Source organism: Miniopterus schreibersii (genome assembly GCF_964146895.1).
Source record: "Miniopterus schreibersii genome assembly, chromosome: 5".
Taxonomy (NCBI): Eukaryota; Metazoa; Chordata; class Mammalia; order Chiroptera; family Miniopteridae; genus Miniopterus; species Miniopterus schreibersii.
Window position 1 is genome coordinate 72,009,170 of NC_138106.1, and position 12,499 is coordinate 72,021,668.

The window sequence follows — 12,499 nt, forward strand, 5'->3', positions numbered from 1 at the left end:
TCTTTTGTGAGGATTGATTAGAAAACATAAAATACTGAGTGTAATGCTTAACACATAGAAAACATTCAAGAAATATTGGCTGTTATAATTATTATCTACTCTTTAAAACATTAGAAATGTTGTAGTAACAAATTATATCTTTAAAAATATGATTGCACTATCATATATAGGAATGTCTTTGGCACTTTTCCTAGAGAAGTGAAAAGAAATAGAAGGTTGATTAAGAAAACATTCTTAGCGTCTTCCACCTGGAGCCCTTCGTGAATATGTTATAGAATCATAATATGTTTTTAAATTCTCTAACATACTGTATTTCTAACATTCCCAACATGTTTTCTTATATCAGCTTGTCTTGCATGGGACAAATAAACATAAGCTTCAATAACTGTTTCTTGATGAGTTATTTTTGATGAAGATTTTGTAGCTCTTATGCAAGAATTTCCTCACACTTTTTAAATTAAAATCTAAACATAGCTTCAACAAAAGGAGTTGTGATATATTCAAAAGAAATTATATATAACCTTAGTCCTCAGTTTCTTTACAGAGACAAGTTATTTTTACATTTTAGGTATTATATAAGCCTCTGTGTGACAATTTTCTTAATTTTTCCTGTTCTGACACTGGGTTGGAATTCCTTAATGATATAATTTATACACTTTGGCTTTTAATATTTAAATGTGAGCAAAGAAAATATATATACCTAGTGGATCATATACATTATATTTTATATATTTATGATGATTACAAACATGAACACATCATGAAGATGTAATACAGCTGATACTCAAGAAAAATTTTAGTTTTTGGACCTGTCTTTCACTTCATGTTTTTAAATTTATTTTGTGGGGGTTTTTTCACAGACATTTAAATCACAATAGTAATGACAGTAATAGTAATAAGTATAATTTACTGAATGTTTACTAGGTGTCTCTTCCTAGTTTAATTTATTTTTGTATATTATCCCATATAATTGTCACAAGAACTGAATATGGAATGAAATTAATCAAACTGCCCAGGTGTTCGAATCTAATAAATTAAAAAACCAGGATTTGACTTACGTCCGTCAGAGTACCAAATGGAAGTTCTTAATATATATACTGCATACAAACTGAAAACTGTCTGCCCCAGTTAAGGTAAAATTCTCAGAATAGTGTGAATCAATGTCTCAATTTCAACCTCATATGTGCCTTTCAATTTACCTGCAAGGTATAATATGGAAAACCTGGGATACTAAATGTCATGTTTTGGTTGACTAGCAGACTTTTTGAATTTGCACCCAAATGAATGAGTTATTTAACAATATTGTATATGACTGTTATCAAATCCGGTCAACTGAAATGCTGATTCTTCTCTAAATCACATATATAACTTAAATTAGATTGCTGAGTGCCCTGCATTATCTTTTAATTCTCATGCAGAGTGAGAATAATTATGTTAATTTTTATTTGAGAACTGAATAATGATTATGTGATTGAAAGTAATAGCTGATAATCTAGAAATGACATAAAATATTATTCTCACTATAGTGGCCAAATTTTGAATTTAAAAAATCCTAAAAATCAGATTAGAGACTGAAAATATACTTACTAGGTTAAAACTAAATGTATAAGATTTTTTTGACAACATTAGTCATTAAGATACATGTAGTTTATATTTACAAGTTTACAATAGAATAAAATAAAATGACTTTATACAAAAAATTTAGGAACACTTTAAGGTACCTTTTTGTCAATCTCTAAGTGGCAAAGCATTGAAGATCTTATTTAAAATTCACTGTGATATATGAATGTAGAATAGATTGTAAAGCAAAAGACAGGTTAAAACTTCTCCAGGCAAGCTCTGAGAAAGGAGTGGTTTGAAGAAGAGGGTTCCATGCAAAAACTACTATTCCCATGGTAAAATTAGGACTTAACTGGGATAATTTTATCCCTATAAAAGGACAGTTTGATAATTAATTGGTTGGGGGGGGGCATTCAGGCAAAGGAGTTAAAGATGTCTCAATTATTTTAAACTACTAAATGAGGAAAATATTTATTCATGAGAAGATATAACAAATCCCGAGGCCTCAGATTTGCAAAGAAAAATAGTTTTAGTTTTTAATATTCAGGTGGAAATGTTTAGTAGGGTGAATGGAAATAGCAGATGGGAGCTTAATGGTAGGAACAAGTCAAGGAAAGTGAAAACTGAAATCAACTAAGAAACGAGCAGAGAAAGAAGACAGTTGTAGTAATTGCTTCTCTCTTGATTGCAAGCAAGAGAAACCTATCTAGAATGCTTAAAAGAGCTGTGTCACAGACCCACAGGCAAGGATAAAAGATCTTCAAAATACATCAGAAAAGGGACTCTCCTGACCTCTCACTCTTTGTACACTCTAGCTTTCTTTTTCTTGACTTAATTCATCTTTGTATTCAGTCTACATGCAAAATTCATGGCCAAACAGGGCAACGAAATTGATCCCCCATCTCTCCTCCTTCTTGCCCCTTTCAGTTTTCTCTCTCTCCTTTCTCCATTCCCATCTCTAAGTTTTCAGGGAAGGAATTTGATTAGATTCTTTGTTTTCCCCTTAATAGTCAACAATGGTGAGGGAGGTTGGTTGTAAATACACAATCATCTAGAAAATAGATGATTTTCTTTCTTTCCCAGGAAGTAAAGTTCATTTCTTTAAGGAGCTGAACCAATGCTACAATAAGCAATCTCTGCAGGAATCAAAGGTATAATCCGAATGAAATCTATATTCCAGAACAAGACATAAAAGGAGAGAGAAAGAGGCAGACACGAGTTAAAAAAAAAAATACTGTGTGGAGACACGGAAACCAAGGGAAATAAAAAATCAAAAGAAACAATATAAATTCAGCAAAACAAAATGAGTAATATGAAGATTGTGGAACTACCATTGGATTTGACCACTAAAGAATAATTGATAATAGGATGGACGTTTCCTCATAGGTAAGAAAAGCATTAGCTGTTAAAAGGATGAAACTGAGACATATTTATAATGTTTCCCTCAGAAACTGGCATAATAACCAATATAAAAAGGAGTGGGGGGACTAGGGCAATTTCCTCTACTATTATTAATACCCACTGACTCCTATCATAATCTCTTTTCATCTAAACATCCACTAATTGTTTTAAGAGTCTGTTTAAAATTTTTATTGGGAAATTAATGTCAAATTTACCAGTCTATAGTTTCTAGAATGTAATCCTTAAAAAAAAAGTCAGGACACATTCCTCTCCCAATATTCCAGAGGCTCCCCCACATTTGGATGATTCCATGGGGATAAGTGAAGGCGATATAATTCTCTTCAAAACTTCCCTTGTTTCCCTGGAATATACTTTGTTTGGACCAGGAAATGAACTATTTTTAAGCAACCATGTGCTCTTATACTATCTTGGGACTTATTTTCCTCTTACCCACATTTTTTTTCTGTTTGAAGACCTTTTTAAAAAAAACATGAAAATTGGACAATAAAAGTATTGAATATTTCTCTCTGTTATTTCTACATAACATACATCTGTTTCAATTGTTAGAAATAATATGTCGATTTCTATTTGAGGTACAGTTCATTTTAGAAACTGTCATTTCTTGTCTCTATAGACATTGTAGATGCAAAAATACAGGCAAAGGGTAAACTATGTCCCAAAGCTCCCTGCAGGCTTGTACACAATTGGAGAAAGGAGATGTAAATAAAATGGATAGGTAGAACAGGAGCAATGGCAATGTGGGAAGCGCTAAATTGGGCACAGAAATATGTTTGCGCTGCAGAATCCAAGCCAACTTGATTTCTGACATGACTTAACAAACACCTGTAACGTGATTTATGCCTATAATTCTACATTGCTAAACTGGTTTCCTATAGTTAATACTGTATAATTTGTACAGTATAATTTGAATTATTGCCCATTGCTTTTAAGAGTTATCAAGTAATCACAAATTTGATCATTACAAGAGGTTTTATATAATCAAACGTAGTAATGGCTCAAGATCACTCCATTGCCTGTTGCATCATCAAACTTATTTTCCTCCACTTCCATAAAAACACAGGTCTTCCCTCAAAGCCTGTCTTCACTATACTGAAATGAACTATACTTACTTCTATGTCCACACGTTTAGTTATGCTTTTAAGTTATTTTTTCTATGTTCTACGTTTTTCTACATCCTACCCAACCTTCAAAAATCAGTTCAAGCCCCAGCTCCCACATAAAGCATTCTCTGAGGAGGACTCCAACCTCAATAATTATTCTAGCACATTTACTGTAACTGTGGTGGGTAGTTAGAGACATGAGCAGAGCAAGGAAGATGGGCTAGGTATAGAAGGTCACCAGGGCAGAAAGTCCTGGGTGCCTAGCAATGGGCAAAACTGAGAAAACAGGGAGCTCATCCCCAGGGTAACCTTTCCTTCCCTAGCATATCATTGGTCATGGTGGCCATTCATATCTATGGTCATGCAGCTCAGACCCTCCTCTGACCTTTCCTCCCCTAGTATGTTACTAGCTATGTGGTAGACCCCACTGAAGGAGAAACAAGGTGTCCAAGAGTGGCCTCATTCAACTCCAGTGTGAGCCCTTGCACAACCACTCCCTTAAGCATTAATCCCTAGGGATAACATCTAAACCTCAGCTGTGTTTCACCTCCAGCCCCAGAAAGCAGCAAAATCAAACAAGTGACATCACAGCTGACCTTAGGGCCAGCTGTGATGACTAATGACCCCCCTGTGCTGGCACCAGCCAAACAGTTGAGACCATGACCCTGAAAGGACACACCTGGAAAGTTGATGCGTATTCTATTAAGATCCTGCCCTGGGACCTCCCCTAAAATTCTCACCCTTAAAAGCCCTTAGGCTGGAGGGCCCAGTGCACTCTCCTTCCCTGGAGCAAGCCAGCACCTTTCCCCTCCCTCTCAACTTCCCCCCCAGGCAAGTTGCTTTTACCTTTCTCTCACTTAAACTCCAAGGGCCCTTCTTTTGCTGTAATTTGTTTCCTGAGCCCACTTCTTTTACTGCTCACTTCTTTTACCTCTGTGATTTTTCTAACTAAACTTTCTTTCATCGGTTGAGTCTTGCCTCTGAATTCTTTCCTAGCTAGAACTCAAGTACCGAAATTGCTGAACTGAGGTCCAACTGACCCCACCTGAATGGTGCCATTCTCACCACCAAATAAATCATTTATTAGGCTAAGTGTAGAGGATACAACAAAGGGTAACCATAGATTTGCCATCTAGTCTTTTATATCTTTAGTGTTCTCTAAAACAAAGATATGGCTGGGAAAATAGTACTTGCACACTAAATGCTTAGCCTATAACTAGGGAGTAGTTAACACTTCAAAGATAACGCTCTGTCACTAGCTGTAAAATTAGAACCTGGAGGAAGGCAGGGCTGGAGGGAGAGGGATAATAGAGGTTGGCCTTGGGGTGAATTTGAATATGAAAGGTTGAGAAAGAAAAAACCACCTGGTCATTCCTTCTGAGCACAGACAGGAAGATAATAGACACCGCAATACTAAATGATAAAGTCATAAAATTATTCACAAAGAGGCAGGTCTGTGAGAAGCAAAAGGAAACCAGCATTGCTTAAAATGCTAGTAGCAGCAGGAAGCCTACAAGTTGTTTTATATATTTTACATAACTGGACCCTCACAGCAACCTTTTGAAGTATTTCTTGTTATTCACACTCTGTAGATGGGGAAACTGAAGATAATAGGTATATGGCCAATATGGTAGCTGCTGTTTTGTTGCATAAGAATAAATGAAAGATGAAACTTCATTAACTATATTTGCTTTATAAGAAGGAGAAAACAATTTTAAATACCTACATTGTTTTAGAGAGTATGAAATCAAAACATAAACTAAACTTATGATACGGTATTATACAAATATTAGAATTCTCGCAAAACCATAAAGACTGACACATCGAGCCAAAAGTCTTTTCTTTCAGTGAGACATTTTGGCATTAGACAAGTTTGTCCTTCCTCATGAAAAAACATTTCAGAATTCTAACAAATGCAAAGTTAATTCAACTAGGAAATAGGAAAAAAACATCAGAAATAGAAACCTACAGTTTATATTTATTTTTTAACAGATAAAATGTTCTCTTCTAACTTTAGGAAAGCATGTAAATTTTGAGATTTTTCCATCAGCCTTATTTTATGCCATATTTTTTCCAACTTACGTTTTTGTCAAGGAGACAAAGGTCAAAAGACAAAATGTTAGTGCACAAAAGCACTTTATTCAAGTGAGAAAACAAGCAAACAAAAAACAGTCTCACAAACAATCATGCAAACACAGACATATATCAGAAACTGAGTAATTGAAATAATATATACTGTATTTGTAGAAATTTGTGATGAATATTTATATACTGAACTAATATTATCACCAACAGAATTGGCTCCATCATTCAAGAGAGTTTAGAAGACTGAGCGGGAAAAAATGAATCATGGTGAATCATGCAAAGTGGATGGGGGCTCACCTTTAACTTTATTTTTTGAAGCAGCGGCTGGTTCCAAGAAAAGATTGCACAAGAAGAAGAAAACAAACATATTAGACATTAGATAGAGTCTCTAGTAAGAAAATGAGATATGTTAATACTATTAAAGTCTAAAAAAATGTATTATTATATGATCAACACACTTTCAATGAATAGGGCCTATAACAAAGAAAATGACAATTGGTTATATTTTGTTAGTACATGATTAAACTTCTTAAATAAGAAAGAATAAAACAGATGGGAGTCTCAGTGCAAATTCCAAACACCACAGGCACCAAATTCCTTTGAGTACTGTAAATCTTTCTCTATTTTCTTCTTAACTCTAAACTTTAGTTAGTAACTGAATTAAAGATATACTCACACATAGTTTAAATATATTTCAGATTATTTAAGAACTAAACTCTAGCCAATAATGTTTGGAGAAATCACAAGGGCAAGCCACTTGTATTTATTGAGTGTTTATCAAATGCCAGAGACTGAGGTTGAAAACTTTCCATACTTCTTCCACTTAATAACGACAACCTCAAGAAGGAAGTTTTGTGATCACTGCCTGACAAACATGGAAACTGGGACTTTGACAAGTCAAATTACTTGCTGACTGTGACACAGTTGGAAAAAAGCAAATCTGGGATTTGATTCTTGGTGTATCTGACTCTGAAACCCCTTACGCTACTGGGATTTAAGACAAGGAGTCATCAACTGAATTGCAAACATTAGGTCAACAAAGCCAAATCAAAACAGCATGATTCATTGAACTCCAGCTATTTGGTATTTGGTTAACCACACAGCTGTGAAACTAGAAAACTCCATTACTTCAAATGGCATTATTACTATTAAGAAGTAGAAATTTAAGCTTATTTACGTCTAGTGGTAAACACTACTTGGGGTTTGAAGTAAACTTAATGAGGAAGCTATAACAGACCTAAAGGAGAGTTCTTTACTCAAAGGAAGATTTCTAGACAAAATGCATAATTAGAGACCTCTAAACATTTTGAAGTGATATATTCTATTTTGATTTAAATACAATTTAAAAATGAATATTGACAGAGGAACAGGTCTTTTTCACTCTCTAAATGATGTTAAGATGAAGTGGTAACACATCTCTTAATTGGGAAATAAACAATCTTTACTTTCGCATACTGACCTTCAGTGGACTTTAATTTAGATTTTAGATCAAGTACTTATGAACTACATATAGAAAATTTTAATCTACAATTCTTACCATCAAGTTATTTAAAGCTACATAAAAATTTCTAGCAAATCTAGGAATTTGCCAGACTACTCACAGAGAATTTCATTTTTGTTTATGATCATAAACATGATCTTAATAGCATTTATCTTCCACTAGCTCATACAAAAATGTGTACTATGTTTTTAAACTATTTTTTTCAGATAAAAATATATCAAGTAAAACCAAAAATATTCCCAGAAACCTCAATTAAGTCCTTGCTAAAATCCATTCAAACTCTGTTTATTCAAAAAGTTTAAAATGAAAGTATATGGCTTGAGAGGGAGAATGTTCACAATATTGTTAGGAAGATAGAAGTCAAACTAAAAAACAAAGATCCAAAATTAAACTACCAGCTTTATTGTGATAATGTTATGATCGAGCAATTCATAATATAACCTATAGACCACTGAAGTCCCTAAAATAATTAATATTAAAGTTTAAAAAATGATTTTTACCAAGAAATGTATCCCTTTTTAATGAATGAAATAGTTCTACTTTGTTTATTTTTATTATAAAATTGATTTGATACATTTAAAAATATTAGAGATGATATAGATTTAAAAAAAATCATTCTTCCCCAGTGTTAGCTACTGAAATAATCAATGTTAACAGTTTGCTAATGTTATAAAAATTAATTTTTCAATTCTTATAAAAACTAGTAACATATATTTTTGTGTATTTTGTTTCCAAAAACAGGATAATATGATACACATTACCTTGCAGTATGCATTTCCAGGTTAATACATGGAGTTTTAACTCACTAATTTTAATTGTTGCATATATTTCTATTGTGTATATGCAGCATGGGATTATTTTTCTATTGATAGACAATTAGGTTGTTTGTAGTATGTATGTATGTATGTATGTATGTATGTATGTATGTATTTAATGGCTACTAAAAACACTGCAATACACATCCTATGCTGTATGCCTCATGTACTTTAGTGGTGTTTTGCTTCTGTAGGATAGATTTCCAAGTCGTTTTCATTTTTCAATCCAAATAATCACTGACAAAGATGAAGACCTTAAATATTACAGGTAGTGGGGTTGCGAGTATTTGGAAAGAAATATTCAAGTATATTGAGTGCTATAAAATAAGAGGAAAACAGAAAAAGAGGAAAAGAGAGAGAAACAAAAGTACAGAACCCAGTGTTCCAAATAACTGATACACTGCAAATTCCTAGGATCTTTTAAACCCCAAGGTGATTCATTTGACGTTTCTTTTTTTTTCTTTTCTTTATTGTTGAGAGTATTACAGGTGTCCCATTTTTCCCTCCCAATTGACCCCCTCCACTTTGCTCCCACCCTCTCCCCAGGCCTTCACCCCATTATTGACTGTGTCCATGGGTTATGCATATATGCATATAACTTCTCTGGTTAATCTCTTCCCACCCTCCATGCCCCTTCCCTCTTCCCTCTGAAATATGATCGTCTGTTACATGCGTCAATGTCTCTGGATCTATTTAGTTTGTCAGATTCTTTTATTCATTAGCTGCTTCTTAAAGAAGACCCTTCAACTTTTCCTGTAGTGTTGGTCTGGTGGTGATGAACTCCTTTAGCTTTTTTTTATCTGTGAATCTCTTTATCTGACCTTCAGTTCTAAATGATAGCTTTGCTGGGTAGAGCAATCTTGGTTGCAGTTCCATGTTTTTTAACACTTTGAATATTTCTTGCCACTCCCTTCTGGCCTGCAAGGTTTCTGTTGAGAAATCAGCTGACAGTCATGGGGGCACCCTTGTAGGTAACTAACTGCTTTTCTCTTTCTGCTTTTAAGATTCTCTCTTTGTCTTTAACCTTTGGTATTTTAGTTATGATGTTTCTTGCTGTGTACCTCTTTGGGTTCCTCTTCTTTGGGACTCTCTGTGCTTCCTGGACTTGTAAGTCTATTTCTTTCCCCAGGTAGGGGAAGTTTTCTGTCATTATTTTTTCAAATAGGTTTTCAATTCCTTGCTCTTTTTCTTCCGCTTGGCCATCCCAATAATTGGATGTTGGACCACTTGAAGTTGTTCCAGAGGCTCCTTATACTATCTTCATATTTGTGGATTCTTTCCTCTTTTTGCTCTTCTGGTTGGGTGTTTTTTGTTTCCTCATGTTCCAAATTGCTGATTTGATTCTCAGCGTCCCCTCCTCGACTGTTGATTCCCTGTAAATTATTCTTTATTCAGTTCGTGTAGCCTTCATTTCAAATTGGTACTTTATTATCAGTTTTCTCAGTTATTTCCTTAATAATATGCTTGAGCACCCTTATAAACAAAATTCTGAACTCTGTACCTGTTAGCTTGCTTGGATCTATTTCATTTAGTGCCTCCTCTAGAGATTTCTTCTGTTCTTTCCTTTGTGACATGTTTCTTTGCCTCCACATTTTGGCTGCTTCCAGGTGTTTGTTTCTATGTATTAGGTAGAGCTGCTATGTCTCCTGGAGTTTGTAGAGTGGCTTTGTGTAGTAGGTGTCCTGTAGTGTCCAGTGGCTCAGCCTCCCCAGTCCCCTGAGCTGGGCCTTCTAGGTGCTCCCCTGTGTGGGCTGTGTGCACTGTCCTGTTGTAGATGAGCCTTGGTTGCTGTTGGCATCACTGGGAGGAACTGACCCCCAGGCCAATCGGCTATGAGGACCAGCTGCAACTACAGCCAAAGAGCTACTGTGCTGGAGACACCCCTATGGAGCAGGATTTACTTCAGTGGAGGTTTGGTGTTCACCAAGTATGCCCCTTGAGTGTGTCACTCATGGATGTGGTAGGGTTGTAATGCAGTGTGGTCGAGTCTGACTACCAGGTGCACTGTCTCTGGGGCCTCCCAGTTATGTTTCTTAATATTTACTTTTCAATTAAAAATTCAGTTTTTAATTCTTGATAGAATTTCAGTAGATTTCAGAAGTCTAATAATCAGGAATTATTTTTATCTTTGTATTGTATTTAAGACTACTCAAAGCTAAAAGACATTTTTAGATTATGTGAAAATATAATTTGCCTCAATTTCAAATAAAATATTTCAGTGCATCAGTATATTGACTTGTTCACATGAAAATAAATTTTACTTAAAATTCAAATTCATCACTTAACACTTTTAGTCTGAATTCAAAAAGCATTGTCAACATTCTTTAGAAAATTTTCAAATTGTAGTATCTAATATGTAACAGATACAACCAATTTTTAATTAAAATCATTTTCTTATTAAAACTTAGTGAAATAAAAGTAGAGAAGGGAAGTCTTTACAGTTCTCAGTGAAATGGAGATGAATTATTGAAAGTTCTTAAACATTACATGAAGGCAGATAATTTTATTCTTAGATTATTGGGTACATACCAAAATAAAATTAAAAAGAAAACAAAGCTCTATGCCTGTTATGTGTGTGTTCAGGCAGCTAATACTAGACGAGGCTGGTTAATATAATTGGAGAGAGGCCAGGCTACCAGGCTTGTTAGCCCAATTATAATTCTCTGCATATTCAATAAAAGAAGCCAAGATGACAGCAATACTGTCATAAATGTCATGTTCAATACTTGTAAGATTTTCCATTGTCAGCACAGTCCAATTATAAGTCAATAGTAAAGTGCACATTGCACACCACCCAAAAGTGACTGGAAATTATCTTAGAAATACAATTTTAACAGTTCACAGTTAAAGTGAAAAGAAAGGAGGTAAAGGTGCTTTGACCAGAAAAAAGTTTTAGACATGGTATCAACAGTTCTTTACCTTTAAAATAAAAACACTAAACTATTACTATGACATTATAGGTGTCCACACTATTTTTTCAGAGTTGGTTAGATATAATTATAAATTTGCAACTGATAATAATTATAATACTAACAATGTAAATATTTACACATATAATTTTTAAAGTAAAATCATGTGAATCATAGTAGAATCACCACAGCAATTTAGAGATGAATACTAAATAGTTAGTGAATACTAGTAATCATATTAATAAGGTTTACCTCTAAAATCTCCACTATGAATTATCAAAAAATAAAAGTATAAATTATGTTATCAATTTAGTTAATTAGTTTAGTTAATTAGTTTTGTTGAATTATCAAAAAGTAAAAGTACAATAATGTTAAAAATTTAGTTAATTATCAATCATCTGTCTATTTGAAAGATATTACTAATAATTTTTGAAGAATTGGTGAATCTAAAACAATGTTTCTCAAAATAAAGTACAAGGCATAAGGGCATTCTCAGGGGAATTCAGATAAATTTTAAAACCTGCCTCACAAATTACATGACCTAGTCACATTTTCCCTGTTCTTTTAATTCCTACTTCTTATTTTAAGATTTTCTGTCAAAACAAAATGGGGTATATTTTATTAGTATTTATAATGTATCAATAATGTAGAACATACTGGATTTGTGGTTGCCTTTAGATGTGTTTGCTGAAAGTTATTCAGCAGTTAAACATTTAGTAAATAGACAGCAAAGAGATGGCTGGTATTTATTCACTCAGAACTAATGCTAAAGCACTATCGATCTTTTCATTTTAAGGTGATGTAAAAATTTTTGAAAAACCTTAATAATTTAGCCAAGTGTTTTTATTCCTCCCCCCATAGCAAATGTATAGGTGAGATTCTTGTTCCCTAAGAGGGAAGTAATATATATACTTAGAAAGCACTGAGACTTTCTGCAGAGAGAGAAGTTCCTGACATCTATGACTTTATATTCAGATATATTGGATGTTTCCCTTGCCCCAAATTTATCTGCAACAACAAAAAGCAACACAAAACAAACTAAAACCCATTCCCATTGTTATAGACTTTAAAATATAGTTTTTAAATATGAAAATGTTATTCTTACAT

At 33.8% G+C, this 12,499-nt stretch overlaps 1 protein-coding gene across 5 annotated transcripts in view; it reads right to left on the minus strand.

Moving 5' to 3' along the window:
* CADM2 (cell adhesion molecule 2) overlaps positions 1-12,499 on the minus strand; it is a 997,699-nt gene that overhangs the window by 281,828 nt on the left and 703,372 nt on the right. For 2 of the 5 annotated variants that reach the window (XM_081138746.1, XM_081138744.1), the window contains exon 2: positions 6,465-6,491. The exons of the other annotated variants lie outside the window; for them this stretch is intronic. In XM_081138746.1, coding sequence (XP_080994872.1) covers positions 6,465-6,491 — 27 coding nt within the window. The remainder of the gene's footprint in view (positions 1-6,464; positions 6,492-12,499) is intronic. 5 annotated transcript variants of the gene reach the window in all.